This window comes from Chlamydotis macqueenii, chromosome 23 (assembly GCF_036417535.1).
Source record: "Chlamydotis macqueenii isolate bChlMac1 chromosome 23, bChlMac1.mat, whole genome shotgun sequence".
In the NCBI taxonomy this organism is placed as follows: Eukaryota; Metazoa; Chordata; class Aves; order Otidiformes; family Otididae; genus Chlamydotis; species Chlamydotis macqueenii.
In genome coordinates, this window is record NC_141578.1 from 6,137,495 (window position 1) to 6,157,338 (window position 19,844).

Genomic DNA, 19,844 nt, shown 5'->3' on the forward strand with positions numbered 1-19,844 from the left:
AGGCAAAATGTCACAATTCCAGCCCTCCGCAGTGACCTTTGTCTCCGGGCTGCGCGCCGCATGGACACGCTGCTTCCTGGGGTTTGCGGAGGGCTCCTGCCGCTCAGCGCTGCCGGGGCCGTCGGCGAGCACGGCTCACAGCGCGGCGAGCCAGCCCTGGCTGCAGGTACGCTGACCTTGAACTTTCCCTGTCTGATTGCCGTCTCCTCCAGCTCTCTGCTCGGCAACGGCCATTTTTCAAGGCATTGCAGAACAGAAAAACATCGCTTGAATGCAGGCATCAGCTGCAACCTTTGCTGCCAAGTTGGCAGAGAAGATAAGGACCTTTTATTTAAAGAAAAAAACCCAGACACTGAGGAGGGATAGACAAGTCTTTAGCAACTTTTACAGCCAGTCTTGCAATACAATTTCCTAAGCACATTCAAAACTTGCAAAAAAAATCCCCCCAAGTTTTCACTGGCAGCGTTTCCTCGGAGCGCCCCGCCTGCCGTGAACGCCCTCCGTCCCGGCGCGGGTGCGGGGAAGCCTCCAGCCGCCCTGCGACGTGCGGGATGTGAGGAGCGAGGGCTGACTCACTGCCCCGCGTGAGCCCACAGCGGTGCTCAGCAAGGAAGGGGAAAAAAAAAAAAAAATCCCCACCAAATTCAAGCACTGCGTCCGTGGCGAAGCGGGCTGGTCAGTGCCCACGCTCCCGCGGTCACAGAACCCGGCAGCGTGCGGGGCACTGGCGTCTGCCGCCCGGGGGGGCAGACAGCATGGTCCTCACCCCAGAGTTCACAATCATGGCCCCAAAACGAGCCAGAGTTCAGGCTGGTTTTAATTCTAGAACCAGAGAACCGTTTGGGTTGGAGGGGACCTTACGGATCACCCAGTCCAACCGTTACGAGCCAGTCCAGTGGTGGTGAGGCACTGGCCCAGGTTGCCCAGAGGAGCTGTGGGTGCCCCATCCCTGGCAGTGCCCAAGGCCGGGTTGGACGGGGCTGTGAGCGACCTGGTCCATGGAAGGCGTCCCTGCCCAGGGCTGGGGAGTTGGAACGGGATGGTCTTTAGGGTCCCTTCCAACCCAAACCGCTCTGTGATTCTATGAATTTGGGCAGTATCATCTCACAGGGCAGTGTTTTGGAAGGAAGAGTGTTTAAATCCTCCAGCAAAAGAAAATAGGGACCTGGCCAACTAACACACGCTCCAGCAGTTCCCACATTTCTCAGAGCTCTCTTCTGCCCCTTCCCCACACTCAAAGGTGAAACCGCTGCTCGGCCTCAGCTGTGCCACGCACGCGGACGTGCCGGCTGCAGCACCAGCGATGCCGCAGGGGCTGGAAGGGGAAGCGCAGCACCAGCCACCCATGTCACAAGTTATTCCGGTCTCAGAGAGGTTTCTCTTGGGCGAGCTGAGATAAAACTCAGCTTGGGAGCATCAAACCCCCATTCCCTGTGCCACAATCGCTCTTTTCTATGCGCTGGCAGCAGGGAGTAAGAGAACTGCCCTTTTCCCCTCCCTGGTCTGAGGACAAGCCGCCTTTGCTCCAGCCTGCCTTGGGGCTGCCTGCCCACCCTTCGGACTGCACCCCGCCGGGGTTTGCGGACACCCCTGGGCGCCCCTCCAGGAGAGTCAGCCTGGGGAACCCCCAGGCAGCTGCCCCCTTCACGGCATCTCTGCGAGGGCTTCACCTCCTTCCACATACACCAGCCGCTCCTATGGATCGACCCCCACCGGACTGTGATTCCCACGCACTGCCCCGGCAGAGCGGTTCCCACCGCCGCAGCCGTACGGAGCAGATGAGAAATCTGCCCGGGCGCCGTCATCTGCTCTGCGAAAGAGGGGCTTTAAATCCTAACAGCGTCTCATGGCTTTAGCAACTTCCCTGAGGTCAGCAGCCACCAAAATCTATACGGTTCTTCAACCAGAGCCGCGTACGCGCGCCGGCCGAGCGCGAGTGGGAGAAGATGATGTAACGTGCGTTATGCTATTGATGCAACGCGCTGAGGCAGCCAGCCAGGGAAGCGTGACAGCGCTGCCTTCGGGTTTTGCCCAAAAAGGAAACACGCTGTCCTTCAGGTGAATCACAGGGAGTTACAGCAGGCTGCTACAGAATTTCAGCATCCAGTGCAGGAAAAGTGAAAAACAGGATCTTAACAAGTTGCCTGTAACTTTCGCTAACTGAGGAATTTCCAGTTATTCTCTTATTTCCAGGAAATCAAGGTGCTGTCACGCACTGCATCTATCTGCTTTCTAACGGTTCCCTTCGCCACAAACCACCTCTAGAAACCCCTAACACGCATTCCACACCTCATCCTGGGTGACACCTTGCTTATGCCCCACTGAGGCATTGTTTTTACCTGCTACTCTACAAGAAAGGGCAGCAAGGCGAACACAGCTGTTTGGCTGAACCGGACTTTGCCCAAACCCGAGCCCTAGATCCAAATCACAATATTTCACAAGCTACGGACGCAGACCCTCTCCCTCACACCCGAGAATTACCCAGTAAAGCTCCTGTTAACGCATTAAATGTGTTTCTCACAGCAGCGGCTGCGGAGCCGCATTGCAGGTCGTGCACCAGATCTCTGGCTCTGAAATCAAGACTTCAGGAATTTTTATTTCTTTTTTTTGGGGGGGGGGGGGGGAAGGAGGGGGGGGAGGAGAGCATGGACAAGGAGAAAGAAAAAAAACAAAAAAGTTTTTTTTAGCCTGGCCGGATTAAGGGCAAGCGCTGCCAAGGCGGGGGGGCGGGGGGCACCGCGCCCGCCCCGGCCCCGGCCCCGCCCGCCCCAACGGCCATAAAAAGCGGCAGCGGCCGGCGGCGGGGAGCAGCAGCCGAGCCCGGCCCAGCAGAGTCCGGCGCAGCTCAGCTCAGCCCAGAAGAGCCCGGCCCCGCTCAGCGCTCGCCGCCCCCTCCCCTGCCCCGCAGCAGCCGCCGCCTCTGGGTAAGGGGGTGCGATGGGGGGATGCGGAGAGGGGGTGCGGTGGGGGGATGCGGTGCAGGATGCGGGAGGACCCGGCTGGACCCTCTCCCACTCGCCGCAGCCCGGCTCCGGCCGCGAAGGGGCTGCTCCCGCTCCCGCGGCTGCCCGGGCACGGCGCGCTGGGGTGGGTGCGTTTTCCCGAAGCCAGCCTCCAGCAAAAATCCCAGTCCCTCACTCGAAGCAGGGCCCGGGGGGGGCTGCGGAGAGCTTGGGCTGCCTGGGGGCTCCGAGCACTACAGGGAAAAGCAGCTGGATTTAACTCAACGTCCTTCTCTTCTCTTTTCTAGAACTGACATCTTCCAAATCTGCTGCTGCAAAAACAAATTTAAAAATGGAAACCATGCACGAGCTGATCCCTTTCGCCAAAGAAATGCTCAGACAGAAGCCCAACAGGAAAATGGTCAAGCTGTACATGCTGGGCAGCGTGCTGGCTTTCTTTGGGGTGGTTATCGGTCTGGTGGAGACAGTGTGCAGCCCCTTCACCTCGGAAGGGAGGCTAGAGGAGGAGGAGGAGGAGAAGAAACCTGCCCCGACGCGAGAGCAGCCGCTTCCTCAGAAACAGGAGGATTTGATCCTGGAGAAGAGCAAGAAGCCGGTGGCGATGCAGAGGGCCCTGGTGACCAGGCAGCACGCCTCCTGAGAGCCCCGCGCCCGAGGGGCGCCCGCCGGGACACTGCGGCCCCGTCCCACCGGCCGTGGTTCCAGCAAGGAGAGGGAAGGGTTGGCTGAAGGACACCGCAAGTGCAAGACTTGAAAGGAGTGAATGGTTATATTTGCTGCTGTGCAGCAGTGGGAAAAAATACCTTTTGTTGGTATGAAAATGTGCACGATGCACAGCATGGTTTCTTATTTTTATTATGGATGTGTTTTACAACATTTTGCAAAATCAATAAATATTTTATACCATACCAGTGCTCTCCAGCTGCTTTCATTTCAAACCCTTCTCTTACAGATTTGCAAATAGTGTCACTTGTGCCTCTGGCTCCTCTCGGGGCGCAGCTGGGGGGACCCAGGGAACAGGGGAGGGTGGTGGCTGCTCCCCCCTCACTGAGGCAGCTCTGGGACCAGAGGGGTGGCGTTTCTGTACCTCTGGCAGCTGGTCCCTTCCAAAATGTGCCAACTGGACTGGGAGGCGGAGGTGGCATTTGTCTCACATGGTGACAGACACATGCCTGGAGTGGGAGGTGGGGTTGTACTTCACGGGGTCATCTGGGTTTAATGGCACACATTCATGTCTCTGCCACAGCCACGCGTGCCCAGAACTTAAAAAAAAATCCCTGTCCATCCCCCAGCAGTCCTCTACCAGGCTACAGCCTCTGCATAGATTAAAAAAGCTTTAAAAATATCTTCTGCCTTTCCCGAGATCCTTCACAAACCCACCACAGACACCTCATTGTGCCGAATAATATTGGCGTCCGGTATCAGAGGGGTGTCACGGATGGAAAGAGTGAAGCATGGAGAGATGTGACGGCAAACGAGCCGGGGGGGTGCAAGCTTCAGCCCTGAACCCAGGGCACTGCCAGACTCCTTAGAGGACTTTCACCTATTTAAAAATCTTCCCTGGGCTTCATAAGAATCTGTTGCATTCGGGATTATGTAATGACAGTCAAATAAACCCGCCGGACAGCCACAGCTGAAAGATCTGACCGAAGGGAGGGAGGGGAAATGGTCCCTGCCAGCCACGGTGGGGGCAGAAAATCCTCTTCATCTTCTCAATGGCACAGAGATGGCCAGCGGGACACAGGTGGGAGCAGGCCACACACCTTGCCCGGGAACTGGGAGACATACCAGTGCTACAGCACATCTAGCTAAAAGCAAAACAACGGATAGGAACAGCAGGAGATTACGGAAAATGAAAAAGCGCTGCCTGACGCCAGTGCCAAACGTATAGCTCCTACCAGAGCTGCACAAGCTAAGATCAGAATCCAAAAATATAAGAACGCAGCTGAAGTTCACCCTTACATTTTCGTAATACATAACCATGTGATCCATTTTGTTGACAATTACTTATTTCAAAACAACAGCAGCACATTGTGGAGGAGGAATCCTACCGAGCCTGCACAAAAACCCTGTTCAAGCCTCAAATCAAGTATCAAGTACCTTTTCCTCTTGGGGAAGGAGCGGAGTCCAACTAAATTAAAAACAGCCTTTGAGAAATACTTCATTTAATCCATTACCAGGCCTTGTGGTCCCTGGCAAGGCTGAGCAATCCAGCACCTCATTGATACCCATGGAGATTTCATAGGCAAACGTGAAAGGAGAACTCAGGCCTGAAGAAAGCCCTTGGCCGATGAGCGTGCGTCTAATTCCAGCGTTAAGCAGGTTTGCAGCGTGGCCTCCGGGCCAGGGAAGGCTGACCTGGCATTCCCTGCGGCACGCTTGGTGCACGGATAAACCAGGGACATGAATGTCCATGGCTGCATCACGCGTGGAAATATCGCCAGGTCTGAGCTCCGGCACATTACCGTGGTTCTGCAGCATCGCCGCCGCGGCAGAGCTGAACAGCCGATAAACTGAGATCAGAATCACACCTTTGTCCAAGGCAGCTGCAAACTCAGGCAATCCCACGTGGGTTCCTGAGATTCGCCCTTTTCTACAAGTGGCAGGTGTCTCACCCTGCCCTACGGGAAAGAGAAAATTTAAAAAATTGGGAGATGTGTCTGGTCTCAAGCAGCCCAGGGGTGAGTAGGGAGCTCCACGCGAGCCCATCCAGGCTGACCTCCACCACTTCTGGGATGGACCTCAGGCCATCTTCACACCACTAACACGGCCTCCTCGCATTGTGCCAGCGCCCTGCTGCCCACATCTCCTCTCCGCAGCTATCCAGTCCCAGGGTTTATGAGCTTAAATGCAAAGAGGTTTGTGGAACAGTCAAAATAGTTCCTCCTAAGACAGCTAACGGGATTAGACAGCTCAACCACACGCTGCGCTGGCGGCTCTGGAGCCAACTCGGTAAAACCACGTCCTGCAAAAGACAATCTCCTGCTCCCGACGCATGGCAAGCTCGGAGGTCGTCACCTCCCGCGTGTCGCCCCAAAGGGCGGCCTGAGAGGTCAAGCCTGTGCGGTACCGTTTCCACAGCAGACTGCGGTGACGTTAGGCAGGACCAGCTCTGCGCAGTGGTGAATTAGACACGTACCAACGGCTGATTTTACCACAATGACTACTTAAAGCCTTATTTAAACCTCACAACGATAAATTCAGTGTGCACGGAGGCTTAGTAACCCATTTAGCATCACTTTAACTGTGATGAATGACAGACTTGCCAGATGCAGCAGATTAAAAGGCTTCAGCAAACTTCCCCATCCTTAAACCATGGCACGGCTCTCCAAACCTGCCTCTCTCCCAGCCCCATCACGTCTGTACTTCAGCACCAGACAAACTGCAGAAAGCCCTGGCCGATAGAACTGCCACAAACACAACCCCATTCAACCAGCAAACGGCATCCACGCACGCTGGCAGCGGAGCACGAGAGTCATTCCGAAACCCCGCGTGTGAATTGCAAAGAGGAATTTTAATTATGACTACTGAGAGAGAGCAGAGAGCAACCAGATGGAAGAAGATGCACAGTCGGTGGTAGCGAGGACACCGCAGGCAAGCCACAGTGCAGAAGCATATGGAGCGTTTAAGAGTTAACCAAAGCGATCCTGAGGGACAAGCTCTTGAGGAGAGCCACACGTTGCCCAAGGTGTGAGTTAGATCGCCAAGTGTCACAGGAAGTTCATTTCTGTTATTCTCTTTCTTTTAAGACTTGTCCAAACCCAGTGTACTTGTAAATGTGACATTTTCCTGGTGCATGGAATCCTCAGGAAAACTGCAGTTGGCCTGAGATCTGGTATTTGTCTGTCCCCATCTTGCAACACCTCTTCCAAGATCTTATTTCGTCCTGGCTTTCATCACAGGGAGCTGAAGGCCACCTAACGCCAGCAGCCCTCGCTCACAGGCCAACCCTCAAGGGCACGAGCCGCACGTCTTTCAAGGGTCCTCACCCGCTATTTGCGGTTCGGACTCTGGATGTTTCAAGAGCTGCCAGGCTAAAATTAGGGGCCCAGATAAGCATCCCAGCCTCTGCCACCCAACACCAAGGGCACTGGGAACGTGGATAGCGGCCAAGACTTAAAGCAGCCACGGTACCAACAAGCAAATACCAAGGCAGCGAGTCCTGATTTGGTCACGCAGGAAAAAAATAAATTTAGTGCTTAGCCATGGCTTAAACGTCATCGTACTTTCTCGAAACTGGCAGTGAGTAGCAACGCCATGTCAAACGAAACCCAGTCCTGCAATCGTCTCACGTCTCCCTTGGGATCTGAGAGTGCATTTTTCGGGAGCGGCGCAGATGTGACAGCGACGGCGTTCGCAGGACGTCGGCACTGCCTGCGGGCCGTGTCCAGGAGCCGTGGCGAGGCGGCGTGCAGCCGCGCCGAAAAACACACACAGCCGACACGGCCCAATAGCGTCGTGTCACAGGCACGTCAGCCTAACGCCAGGGCAGCCCTGTATAACGGCGGTGATATCTGTAAATAAAATAATTAAACCTGTGCTCGTGCTAAAGCATGCTGGGAGAGCTGGGTATGAGAAATAATGTTTTCACATCTACGTGACAAAGGAAAGTGAGGGGGAGGACATTTAAAGATTTGATAATGGGCTGAAAAAAGCCAAATACCACTCAAAACAGAAAGAAAAAAAAAAAAAAAAGTGGTATCCCAATTCCTTCCAAGTGCTTTTGAGTCCCCGAGCTGCAGGCAGGAACCTGCCCGAGCCCCACCCCTGGAACGCGCTCCCCCCGGCAGGGGATGGCGGGGGCTCTCCAGCCGCTCCCCTCCAGCGGCTCCCCTCTGCTCCTCTGCCAGTTTGTCGGCAGAACAATTTTCCTCCACATCTTCGTCTCCTTCCCGTGAGCTCCAGGCAGCGCTAAATGAAGAACCTCCTCCGCGCGGAGCCGTTAGCGCAACGCCGAGCGTCACCCCTTGAAAAACATGGCTTCGAACAGATGAGCAAGCAGAAGCGATGTGAAGTGGGGGGTACACGCAGGAAAATTCGGGCGAAGCCATTTCAGAAGCAAGAGGCTGCTCCCCTGGGCTCCCGGGGCTCCATCCCACCGGCCCGCGGCTGGGCACGCGCCGGGCTCCCATCTGCCAGGGCGCGAAGGTTTGGCAGCAGCGGGGCCAGGACCAGATGGGATCAAAAAACACGTCTCCGCAGTCACCTCTCCCTGCCCTCCTCTCCCTCCCTGGCTCCCCACCCCCGGGAAAAGGTTAAAAACAAGTTCTTAAGTTGCACACAGCAAAACAAACCCAGGAAAAGCTGCGAGTGGGAGTGAGGAGCGGCGGTGCCTGGAAGGGTGACAGACGGCCAAGAGCAAACCCACGCCGGCAGCGGAGCGCGGCCGGATCCGGCAGCCCCCAGCCCTCCCGGGGACCACGCCAGCACCCACCCCCGCGCTCCATTTCCACACAGGACACCCGAAACGGCACGTGCACAAGTCTTCTTTTATAAAAAGTTTAACTCGCGTCCAAAATATTCAGTATTTCAGTCCTTTATTATCAGCTACTTTGTTTTGCGCAAAACCCCCAAACAGACCAAACCCCCAACTCTCACCCCACGACACGCCAGCAAGGCAAGCGCAGCGTCCAGCTCCGCACCCCACCGGCCGCCTCCGGCCCCGCGTCCGCCCCCACCGGCGCGGAGCAAAGAGCAGACACCTTCCCGACACGCAGGCGCGTGCAAAGGTTGAGTTACCGCTTTGCTGCGGTACCACGACGCTCGTCGCAAACAATATCTGCAAAGCCTCTCTCCCTGCCGGCAGCGCCGACGAGATCACAGCTGAGGTAAGGTTAACGAGTTCATTTTTTTTTTCAAGCCAAGGAATGAAACGGTTGCCCCACGATCATGACCCAAGCTCAAAGCCAAGGCAGGCAGTAAAAGGCAGAGATTGCACTGGTGTTATCTGACCAAGCGTGGGCTGAGGGCTTCTTATCACAGGGAAAGTTGAGACTGAAGCAGAAAGGCAGAAAAGAAAAAAAATAATACTTAAAAAAAAAAATAATCTATTAGGTAGAAGCAATGCTAGAGGAGCTCCACTGCCCCACCTGGTATGTCACTAAAATTAAATCTTTATTTTAAAGCTGCAATAGGGAAAAAAGTTTTCTTCAAATAATTCTTGCTGGCTGGCTATGGCGGAGGCGGCCGAGAGGGACAGGCCCTGCGCCCACGTCAGCTGGACCACGGGGCAGCCCCGGCACTGCGGGGGAGGCTCCCGTCCCGGCAAACACGGCTCTCCCCAGGGAAGCGCAGGCTCCAGCGAGGCAGCTCCAGCAGCACGGGAAGGTCCCGTGGCGTGCCCCCGTCCCACGTACCGCAGCAGGTACCGGTACGCCCAGCACCAGACCAAGGCTGGAGCGTAATTCCTACCTATTGCGTAAGATCAACGGCACTGGGTTTGCTGCTGCCTGGGCTCAGGGAGCTGGCGGAGGCTGCGTGGTTTTTCCCCAGAATATATTCACTCAAAAAGAAGAACAAAGCTCTTGCAAAACGCAAAGCAGGAACCACGGCAGCAAGGACCCTTATTTCTCTGCAGAAAACAACATTCAGCGTTTCGTTGGGACGCCAGGATGACCCCTCGGAGCTGGGACGGTCGCACCCTCGGTGATGGGTTCAGCTCAGCCCTTGCTCCCTCAGCTGCTCGCGGGAGTAGGTAGAGGTGATGAAATAAACCCTGCCTCGGCAAAGCATTTTTGGAGCTGGTTTGGGGGCTACATGCTGCTGGGCCCCCAGTGCCAGCATCCCGCCGCAGGCAGCCGCCTCGGGGCGCGGAGCGGCGATGCCCCGGGGAGCGGAGGACCTTCGCCGCGCGTCCTGCCGCGCGTCCCCCGCAGCGCCCCGGCGCCTGACCCACGGCAGCGATCGGACCCCCGCACGCACCCGCGCACGGTGCCCATGGGAATAACAGGCGATGTTCAACCACCTGCACTGGGCTGCCTCTGATGTTCTCGAAGTGAAACTTGACGCTGCTCAGCAAAGACACACCTCTTCCAGGGTGTTGTGCAAAATTCTGCATTTTAACGTAGGACAGGAAATATGAAAAGAGCCGGGCAGAGCCCAAAGAGCCCCCTCGGTTAGGCCGCGGCTCACCAGCTCCAGCGGGGAGCAGATCAAAGGGTTTGCTTCGCTTATCCATCCACCCGCGATTTTCCAGTGCTTCGGAAGTTGCAGTTCCTTCGCTAACAGGTTTTAAAGGATTGGCACTGCTGCTTTCCTCTGGAGCAGCTCTACAGAGGGTGGTTTTTTTTTTTTTTTTTTCCTCCCTTCTCTTTCATGCTTTATTTCCTGACTCCACAGTGGGATGGGTCGGTTGCAAAAGATTCTCATTCCCTTTTTGGGATTGGTTTTGGCCTTCTGGTTTTACTCTGCGAGGGAGAATTTCAAACCGGGTAAGTATTAAAAGTGAATCTGTCTTTTAGAACAAATATCAAAAGCCAGATTTGACTGTCTTGCATAGAAACTGTACAGAGCTTGAACCAAACCACGTCCGAGCCTTTGTGCGGTGGCTGATACTGGAAAGTTGTTTTAACAAAGATTTGAAATCAAACAAGCGAGTAACGTGCAGAAATACTTTCTGAGGGAGCAGGTGAGGCAGGGGGCTGAGACGGAGCGGGCTCTAACACTCTATTTTCCAGCGTGTAGCAAAAGAGTTTATAAACGTTACTTTTAAATGTTGGATTTTAAGATTTGAAGCATGTACTCAGTGGATGATTTTTGTTACAAAATAGCTGGGGTGTTTTTAAGTTGTGTCTTGACTTGTGGAAAAAAAAAAAAATACTGCTGAAAGAGCCGAGCGCTGTCCCCGCGTCACCGCGCTCGGCGCGGAGCTGCAGCTGCTCCCAGCACGGCTTTTTCCAGCGGATGGGAGAGACGTCCTGGTGCTGGGCACGCTGCACTCGCAGGCTCACTCAGCTTCCAGTTAACCACTTACTCTCGGGGGCTCCAGGGGATTTTATTTTATCTTATTTTTAAATAGGGTTTGGATAAATTAAACCCCTGTGCCTTGCTCCCCAGAGATGCTGAAGGGGAAGCGGGTGCTCGTCACCGGAGCAAGCACTGGAATTGGAGAGCAGATGGCGTACCACCTGGCGCGGATGGGATCCCACATCGTCATCACAGCGCGGACAGAGGCCAAGCTACAGAAAGTAAATGGCAAGCCGGGCACTCCCACACGCGTGGTCACGGCGGTGCACACGCCAGCGCGGGAAGGCCAGTCTCACATCACGGGTACACGCGCGAAGACATGCGCAGATGTAACTGCCGTGGCACCAACACCAGAGAGGCACAGCTACATTCACGCTGGCGCTGTGTGGGGCTCCTGCATGGCAGAAATCCCTCTCCTGCAGACACACGCACTCTGCACAGCACACACTGGTATTTGAACGTGCTTAGTTATGTACACACATCCCCACACACGCGGCTCCCTCAGCACACACACACCCTCATTCCACGGCAGTGATACACGAGCTCCCGCTCAGCCTGCACGCGTACGATCCCGGCACAGAGCGCTCCATCAAGAGCCAGACCGCCTGGGGTAATGCATTCCCCAAAGGAATAATTTTTCAGGATCCCTTTGAAGCTTAAAAAGCTCCAAACGTACTCCCGAAACGCCAAACCGCTGTTTTAAGGCGGGGACACATCACAAGGGAGCGCAGACACCCTCTTTTGCTGCCGCAGCAGGCTTGCCGGGGCGGGGAAGGGGGTTCTGACGCGTGGTGTTGTGCGGCAGGTGGTGGAGCGGTGCCTGGAGCTGGGGGCGGCCTCGGCGCGGTACGTCAGCGGCACCATGGAGGACATGGCCTTCGCCGAGCACGTGGTCAAGGAGGCAGAGACCTCGCTGGGTACGTTTACAGCCCGCTGTCCGCAAGCGACAGCGCAACATCGCATCTCTCCTCGGCCACGCTGCTTTTTGCCACACGCCCACTAAAAAAGGCAGGAGAGATGGAGAAGGAGGGGGATGGGAGCGGTTTTTCCCTCGTTACGCCCTTCGCAGTCCCGCTCCTCTGCCCAGCTTCACTGCTCCAGCTCAAACTGAACTGCGCTCTCGATTTCAGCCCTGTGTCCCCATGACATCCTGTTCCAGTAACACCATCCTGCATTTCATCATCCCCCGCTCCCGCGGTCTGAAACGGTCCATCAGGCCCGTAGCAGCCCTGCTATTGCGGTCACGGCTCAGGGCTGCGGAAACGCAATATTTCAGCCCTGCATGGAGCACCCTCGCTCCCGCCCCAGGCCCACAGACAGCTCGAGGGTCATCTCCCTTCTGCTGTGGTATTTGTGTTTTGAACCAGGGAAAAAACAGGCAAACAAACAAAAAAATCACACAACAAAACTTTTACTGGCAGCCACCACCCAGGCTATATCCCTGCTCCAGAGATGACAGGCCACAGCTCTGACCCAAAACCATGATTCTTTTGGACGGCATGTATTCTCCTCCTGGAAAGGCTGTGCTCTGCTCTGCCCTCTCCCACTCAACACTAACGCCTGCTCCTCTGCTTGCAGGAGGCCTAGACATGCTGATTCTTAATCACGTTGGCACGTCATATTTCAATTATTTCAACGGGGACGTTGGGCACGTACGAAAGCTCCTGGAGATCAACTTCCTCAGCTACGTGGCGATGACCGTGTCCGCCCTGCCCATGCTGAAGAAGAGTGAGGGCAGCATCGTAGTGGTTTCCTCCATGGCAGGTGAGTGGGGAGCAAGGCAGGTGACATGGAATTCAGTCAAAAGACGCGATGGGCAGATTTTCAGAAGCAAGCAGCATGCAGAGACACCAGGCATCCTAAAGAAGCCATAACTGCTTAATGTACTCAAAAAACCCCAACCCAAATCCAGATCGTTTCTGTATTTTCTTGACAGAATTTGTTCTCTGATGCAATCCAGTCGCCCCAGCTTGCTTTTTGACCAGCCCTGTAATTAAACCCCACACCCTAATGTCAGGCTCATTAGAGCAGCAGAGCTCATACACCTCCAGTTTTTATGGAGGAAAGTGGAAATGCAGTAATTTCTCATTGCATTGGATCTCTGACTGGTCGTCCTGCTCTGGTAGGTCAAGTTCCTGCTAATATTTGTAGAGTGAGTTATCGGCTGGCTCGATTCACAAAAACATGACTCTGTTCTAATAAATTTCTGTTAAGTCAGGAAACCAAATTACTAGCAGATGTCCCCACTCACAGCTGGTATGCCTGTCAGTCTCCTGGAGATCAGCTTAGCTCGGTATCCAGAGACAAGAGTTTAAACTCTGCTCCATCTCTCCCCTCTGAGGGTTTCCCAGTGACTGCAGAGACCCTGAGCAGAGACACAAGGCATGGCGTTGGCCTTAGACCTTAAATGAGCTGGAAGCTGGCAGGAATATTTGTAATGCTGCTGTTTGGGTGCCAGGATGACATTTCACTAACAGGAAACTCCCTTTGGGTAAAACACTTCATCTGATGAAGGGCAAAACAGAGGCCGGGCAGAGCCGCTTTCCGCGCTATAACAGAACTTCACTCTGTGTCCAGGTAAAGTCGGGTTTCCCTTTACGGTCCCATACTCTGCAACTAAGTTTGCCTTGGATGGATTTTTCAGCTCCCTGAGGCAGGAATTCACCATTCAGAGAGTTAACGTTTCCATCACACTCTGCATCCTCAGCTTCATCGACACTGGTAAGATCATCGCTGTTTGACCAGGAGCTGAGCATCAGCTTCTTGCCCTGCCTGTCCATCCCTCCGCCACCAGCTCTCCCCTCTCCCCGCCACTGCTGCTTTTCCTCCGGCCCGGCGGTAGCGCGAGTGCATGCAAACACACTCCCGTTTCTGGGGGATCCTACCTCTCTTCCACCACAAAACAGTCCCACAACCGACTCCTTTCCCCACACTACATAACCCCAGCCCCCGCACGCACACCAGCGTTCAGTCGGTCCCGACGGATGTGCCAGCCTCCTGCCTCCCGTTAATCCCATCTACTGATGCGACAACGGGGATGCAAGTGCACGGCTGGGGCAGCTCAAAGTGCCTGGGGCAGCGGAGAGGAGTTCAGTCTCTGAATTCACCTCTGTTTTGACGCCCGTACCGATATGTCCAATTTGAACACTTTGCAAGCCCCGCTTCTCCCCGCGTTAAGGAAACGGCCTTCCCCGGCCCGCGGGGTGGTCCCCCGGCCCGCGGGGCGGTCCCCCGGCCCGCTCTGCTGCCCGCCCCCGGCCCCCTCGGGCAGCAGCACCCGGCCTGACGCCCGTGCCCCGGGCAGAGCACGCGGTGCGCGCCGCCGCCGACCGGCTGCTGGTGTCGCCGGCGCCGCGGGAGGAGTGCGCGCTGGAGATCCTGAAGGGGGCGGCGCTGCGCCGGCGGGAGCTCTACTACCGGTACGGCTCCACGCGCCTGCCGCTGCTGCTGCGCGACTGGGCCGCCGAGCTGCTGGACTACCTGGTCCGCAGCCGCTACCGGCTGGACGGCCTGGAGGGGAACGACGGCCCCGCCCTCCCCCAGCGCCGCCCTCCCGCTCCATCGAGGCGCAATTAGCGGCGGCCGCCGGCTCGGGAGGGCTCGCCGGTCCAACACCCTCCTCTGCCGGCGCGGGCGGGTCTTGCAGCGGGGCCCGGCCGCTCCGCGCACGGAGAGACGCGGGCCTCCCCCCCTCACCTGTGCGCTTGCCCTTTGGAAAGGGATTCCTGTTTCGGTGTTAAATAGATCGCCTCGCCGTGGCGGGGCTGGCGGGACGGCCACCGGGCGCGGCACGGGGCGCGGAAGCGGGGCAGCCCCTGCGGCCACCGCGTCCCGCCTGCCTACACCCGGTCCCTTCCCCGGAGAGGGAAGAGTAGGAACAAACTAATTGTTAAATAAAATCTACTAGCCTAACCGTTTTGCGTGTTGTTTGGGGTTTTTTGGCTGGTTGGTTTTTTTAATGCTCTTTCTCCATCTGTAAATGCTCCTGTAAACAGACACAACTCCACTGACTTGCCTTTCACAGGAAAGCTGTACCTTTGCAGTAATCCTTCATTATTTCATTCTTCTGAGACCAAGCAAGGCGAAACCTCCCCAAACCCGTCCCACTGAAGCACTCCCCAGGACTGGTTTGCTCCTCACGTTCTAAAGGCAATCAGGAATTGGCATTTCTGTCCTCCACACCCCAAGAGCGCCTGCCCAAACCAGTGCCCGCAGAGTGGGCTTTGCCCTTTCAACTTCCTCTTTCAGAACATTGTTTGCAAACCCATTCGCCATGCAGATGCTGAGCAGTGCGACACACAACGCTTGAGAAAGCTTAAAATGTTTCCTATTCACCCGCTGGGCTCTTTTACTGCCGTTTGCAATCAGTGGATTCCTCAAGACGAGGGTGCAATTTTTTTAGGTATAAGAGCCACCCAACAATCTGCCAGTGGTGATATCACACGGGATAAGCCAGAAGCGCCGATAAGGCTCTAAACACAAACTGCCAGCCCTGCTCTCTCTAGGTGTTCATATGAACCTGTGCCACAGCGATACTGCTGATCGATAAATCCTTGCGGCAGCCAGCGAGGAAGTGAAGCCTTGCCTCCGGTTTAGACGCGGAGTGGACAGAAAGGTGTCTCTCCCACGGAGGCTGCACTGAGGGGACACGGGTGTCCCAGCCCCAAAGGCAGCCACCACACACGCCCACCGCTCCATGGAGCCAGCAGCTTTTCAGTGCCTTCCCTTCAACGCTCTCCAGAAACACACCTGACGCTCCTGGCAGGACAAGGGTGCAGAGGGACAGCCTAAAGTCCAAAGCCACACTCTCCATGAGGTTAATGTTTGCCGAATCACAGGAAGTGCAAACAAAAGGTCCAACAGATACCAGCAAGCCTGTCCATGATAAGAACCAGTTCCAAACTGCTAGCACTCCCAGCCCTGTTTGCAGCCTACGCCACGGCCACCTCCCCACAGTCAGAGCTGCGGGGTTTGTCTCGCTCCTGCCCGTACTTCTGCAGAGATGGGTCTGCTCCTGAAGATTTTCACCCCCTTGCTGGGACTGGCGCTGGCCTTTTATTTTTATTCAGCACCAGAAAATTTCAATGAAGGTAAGTCATTGAAAAACACACTTTAAAACCAGAGTCGGCGAGGCTGCTGCCAGCGCGGCAGCGTGTGCCTGCGTAGAAGAGCGCAGGCCATCCGAAGGGCCTCTCGGGGCGCAGCCGGAAAAGCTGGAGCGCGGGACAGCTGAGGGCTCGGAGGGGACCGCAGGCAGCCCCGGCTGCAAGGGGTCAGAGCACCCCACAGGAAAGCTCACGGGATTGCCCTGGGTGTGCTGGGGCGCACAGCAAGCATCTGACCTCAGCAAGTTCTCTCTTTAGGAAACATGCAGTTTTCCACTTTAAACATTTAATCCCTTTATTAGTGAACTCTCTCCATTTATGAAAGCCGCTCCCAGACCAGGCTGGATGCAGAGCTCAAGCCTTACACATGCTCCCCACCAAGCCGGGATTAACGATCAGACTCCAGGCGGGGTCTGCACGGAAACGTGAGGGGCGGCAGGGGCAGAGAGGACCCACGGTGCCCGCGTCTGGGGGGACGGTGTGGGCTGCACCGGCTCTGAGCTCTGTGCCCTCCTCTCCAGAGATGCTCCGGGGGAAACGGGTGATCGTGACCGGAGCCAGCAGCGGCATCGGGGAGCAGATGGCGTATCACCTGGCACGCATGGAGGCCCACCTACTGCTCACAGCGCGGACGGAGGCCAAGCTGCAGAAAGTAAATGGCAAGCAGAGCGTGCCCGGCTGGCAAAACGCATTTGCAATCCAGAACCCCACAGGCAGGCAGAACGCAGATACCCACCCTGGCCCGGGCACACGGGATGCCACATACCTTACAGATCCATCCCAGCGTCTCCCCAGCATGAGCCTGTTCTAGTACACACACCCCTCACCGCAACAAATTGCGTTTTCAGTGCTGGCAGCACGGCATTTCTTTCCCTGCAGCCTTCAGCTGTGAATTCTGATCTCCAGCACCAAGGACAATGCTGGTCTGCCCAAGTCCTGGTCTGATCAACCCTTGCCCTTTCTCAAAGTCTGAACTGGTTTTGCATCCCACATATAACAGAATCAAAATTAAGCAATCATATCCCTATTTATAAGCACTAAATATCTGGCCCTATTTATAAATACTAAATATTTGGCTTAGATGTGCCATTGTTTAACTCTGCAGCCAGAAACGTTTCTCTGAGCAACGTGTCTCCTCCCACGAGGGGAGGAGGGTTTCCAGCGGGACAGGGAGATGCGCTGCCCATCCGCCCCGAGACAGCAAGAGCCTTCGTGGGACCGGGGCGAGGGGTTGGTCTGTGGAGGGGGGTCCATTGCCAACACCGTCCTCGCTGTCGCCACAGGTTGTGGAGCGGTGCCTCGAGCTGGGCGCCGCATCCGCCCGCTACGTGAGCGGCTCCATGGAGGACACCACGTTCCCCATGGTGGTGGTGAAGGAGGCTGAGATCACCTGGGGTAGGTGGCGGGGAGCTGCCCCTCCTCACTCCCTGTGCTACATTTTGGGGCCATCCTGGCCACCAAGAAGATGCTTTGTTTTGAGATGCCAGTTGCTAATAGCAAACACACTCTGCTTCCAGGAGGCCTTGACATGCTCATCATAAATCACATTGGTTTCAGCTACTTCAACTACTTCAATGGGGACGTTGGGCACGTACGAAAGCTCCTGGAGACCAACTTCCTCAGCTACGTGGCGCTGACCGTGTCCGCCCTGCCCATGCTGAAGGAGAGTGAGGGCAGCATCGTAGTGGTTTCCTCCATGGCAGGTGAGCACACAAGGGGCCAGGCTCTCCCTGCCCACGTCCCTTCCTCTGCCTGCAAGGGACCGCTGCTGCCGCGCAGCCTTCTTCAAAAGACCGAACAGGGACCGTAAGGCAGAGAGCCACCCCGCTGGGGGTCGGGATCAGCAGATGATTTATACCCTGGATGCACAATTCAAGTCGTCTGGGGGATTTATATTCTATACCCTGTCCTGCTACTCTCTCTGCATCCAGTGATCACCTTCACGCGTTGCAGTCGATGGTACGCCACTGCGGGTCATTTTATGTGCACGACCACATCTACACATGCATTTGCTCTACGTAGGTATTTATGCAGGAATAAAGAACAGCATCACCCACAACTGAAGATACTTCATGCCACTGTATGCCACACATTGCATTTTAAACATTCCTGCATTTGTTTACTATTAGTCATTCAAGACAGCTTACTCCATCACCCCACATCACAATACCGTAGCTACTTGAAGGGCAAAAGAAAGGGAGAGCCGTGCAGCGCGGCCCGTACACAAACCCTGACGACGTGTCTCTGCTCCAGGTAAAACTGCTGGCCCATTTACTGCTCCCTATTCCGCAACTAAATTCGCCTTAGACGGATTTTTCAGCTCCTTGCGACAAGAGTTCATCATAGACAAGGTCAACGTCTCCATCACGCTCTGCATCCTGGGCTACATCAACACAGGTACGCTCAGCGTCACGGCGGCCCGGTGACTCAGTGCGTCTCCAGAGAGCCGAGCCCACCGCCCGCGCCCCAGCCCCAGTCTGCCCAGCACACCGCCGCAGCTGGATCCACAGCAGGCAGCGGCTGGGCAATGGTGGAAATGGGACCCCAGCTCTTTAAAAAGTGCGAGCTGAGACCTTTGAGTCTGCTCTCCCTGCAGCAAACCCAGGGCAGATGGGGATTCCATCCTATGGTCACTCACGAGGTGGAAAGGATTGGGAAGGACATTGCTATAACTGTTATTTATTTATTTATTTTAACTGTTCCAAGCCTTGTTAAGTCAGTCTGATCTCCCAAGCTTGTCAGTTTGTTAGAGGAAGCTACAGGCACCCCGACTGCGCCCGCGGTGCCTGCGGCAGCCCCTCCGTCCCACACGGCTCCTTCCCTCCCTGTCCTCTGTCCCTGCAGACAGCGCGGTGCGAGCGGTCTCGCACGTCATCCAGAGCACGCCAGCGCCGAAGGAGGAGTGCGCGCTGGAGATCATCAAGAGCGGGGCGCTGCGCCGGCGGGAGCTGCACTACCCGTCCTGGCAGGTGGGCTGCCTGCTCCTCCTCCGGGACATCGCCCCCGACTTCCTCGACTCTCTCCTAGTGAGCAACTATAAGGTGGAAAACATCAAAAGAACATAACCCCCGGGGCGGCGAGCGCGCCGGGACACCGTGGGCCAGGCACGAGGGAGCTGGGTGTTAATTTGGCTGCTCGGGTGCCCTTTCCCGTGCCGCGGGGGCAGCCCCGCGCTGATGCACCCTGGCAACCCGAGGCGGGACACACCAGAAGCCTGTAACACACGGCACGAAAACGTCCTTTTTAGTAATGAACTCTTGCAACTGGCTTTTTCCAACCAAGAGGCACTTTGGAGAAGGTCCTGGCAGTAGGACCTGCTGCCGGTGTCCTGCTCGCCCCCCAGAAGCCACTCCCCCACCGAAAGCCACAAAGGCAGCGGTGCTGCGTGCGGTGCGAGCCGAGCCGCGGCCCAGAACGAGGATTTGGGCCAAGCAGCACAAACCACCCAAAGCCACACGAGAGGGTCTTTGAACCGGGAAATTGTTTGTCATGGATCCTTTCTAGGCTGGTCTCTGTAAAAATAAATCCTGTCTTACTTTAAGAGATCCCTGCTTCTACTTGTGTCCCTCTTCCACCTGCACGGGCGCAGAGCCCTCATCAAACGACCTCCCTGCATGATTTGCATTAACGCAGCTTTCACTTCTCTAAAGACCTTAACGAATTTCTGCCGTTCGTGACCCCTCCTCAGCTGCCGGTACACACTTTTTTTCCTTTCCAGTCTGCAAGGAGCCGTAAAATAACAGCATTGCTGTACTTCCCCAAGTCTCTGCCCCAGAGCAGCTCAGGCTGCGAGTGGCACAAGCCGCCCCGC

The 19,844-nt window shown here is 56.0% G+C and overlaps 3 protein-coding genes across 5 annotated transcripts; all 3 read left to right on the top strand.

The window, feature by feature from the left end:
* The first annotated feature begins 2,772 nt into the window (after positions 1-2,772).
* G0S2 (G0/G1 switch 2) lies at positions 2,773-3,871 on the top strand. The gene is made up of 2 exons (XM_086765681.1): positions 2,773-2,924; positions 3,251-3,871. Exon 2 carries the CDS (start codon positions 3,295-3,297, stop codon positions 3,601-3,603), a length of 309 nt encoding a protein of 102 aa, XP_086621807.1. The 5' UTR covers positions 2,773-2,924; positions 3,251-3,294; the 3' UTR covers positions 3,604-3,871.
* Positions 3,872-8,674: 4,803 nt separating this feature from the next.
* LOC104478145 (11-beta-hydroxysteroid dehydrogenase 1) lies at positions 8,675-14,845 on the top strand. Of its 3 annotated transcripts, XM_086765609.1 has the most exons (8): positions 8,675-8,791; positions 9,541-9,653; positions 10,462-10,590; positions 11,019-11,149; positions 11,734-11,845; positions 12,507-12,692; positions 13,506-13,649; positions 14,233-14,845. In XM_086765609.1, exons 4-8 carry the CDS (start codon positions 11,021-11,023, stop codon positions 14,502-14,504), a joined length of 843 nt encoding a protein of 280 aa, XP_086621735.1. In that variant the 5' UTR covers positions 8,675-8,791; positions 9,541-9,653; positions 10,462-10,590; positions 11,019-11,020; the 3' UTR covers positions 14,505-14,845. The 3 variants fall into 3 exon arrangements, with proteins under 3 accessions (XP_086621735.1, XP_086621734.1, XP_086621736.1); XM_086765608.1 differs by lacking the exons at positions 8,675-8,791; positions 9,541-9,653; positions 10,462-10,590 and adding exons at positions 10,056-10,190; positions 10,302-10,393; XM_086765610.1 differs by lacking the exons at positions 8,675-8,791; positions 9,541-9,653 and having other exon boundaries at positions 10,447-10,590.
* A 982-nt stretch (positions 14,846-15,827) lies between these two features.
* On the top strand, positions 15,828-19,578 carry LOC104480284 (11-beta-hydroxysteroid dehydrogenase 1). The gene is made up of 6 exons (XM_086765386.1): positions 15,828-16,018; positions 16,555-16,685; positions 17,317-17,428; positions 17,551-17,736; positions 18,287-18,430; positions 18,878-19,578. Exons 1-6 carry the CDS (start codon positions 15,931-15,933, stop codon positions 19,096-19,098), a joined length of 882 nt encoding a protein of 293 aa, XP_086621512.1. The 5' UTR covers positions 15,828-15,930; the 3' UTR covers positions 19,099-19,578.
* Positions 19,579-19,844: the final 266 nt, after the last annotated feature.

Excerpts from the sequence above, each read along its gene's own strand:
- G0S2 (XM_086765681.1), top strand. The coding sequence starts at position 3,295 with ATGGAAACCATGCACGAGCTGATCCCTTTCGCCAAAGAAATGCTCAGA.
- LOC104478145 (XM_086765608.1), top strand. The coding sequence starts at position 10,306 with ATGGGTCGGTTGCAAAAGATTCTCATTCCCTTTTTGGGATTGGTTTTG. Across the intron at positions 10,394-11,018 it reads GAGGGAGAATTTCAAACCGG|AGATGCTGAAGGGGAAGCGG; the intron begins GTAAGTATTAAA and ends CTTGCTCCCCAG. Across the intron at positions 12,693-13,505 it reads AGTGGTTTCCTCCATGGCAG|GTAAAGTCGGGTTTCCCTTT; the intron begins GTGAGTGGGGAG and ends CTCTGTGTCCAG.
- LOC104480284 (XM_086765386.1), top strand. The coding sequence starts at position 15,931 with ATGGGTCTGCTCCTGAAGATTTTCACCCCCTTGCTGGGACTGGCGCTG. Across the intron at positions 16,686-17,316 it reads CGGAGGCCAAGCTGCAGAAA|GTTGTGGAGCGGTGCCTCGA; the intron begins GTAAATGGCAAG and ends CTGTCGCCACAG. Across the intron at positions 18,431-18,877 it reads CCTGGGCTACATCAACACAG|ACAGCGCGGTGCGAGCGGTC; the intron begins GTACGCTCAGCG and ends CTGTCCCTGCAG.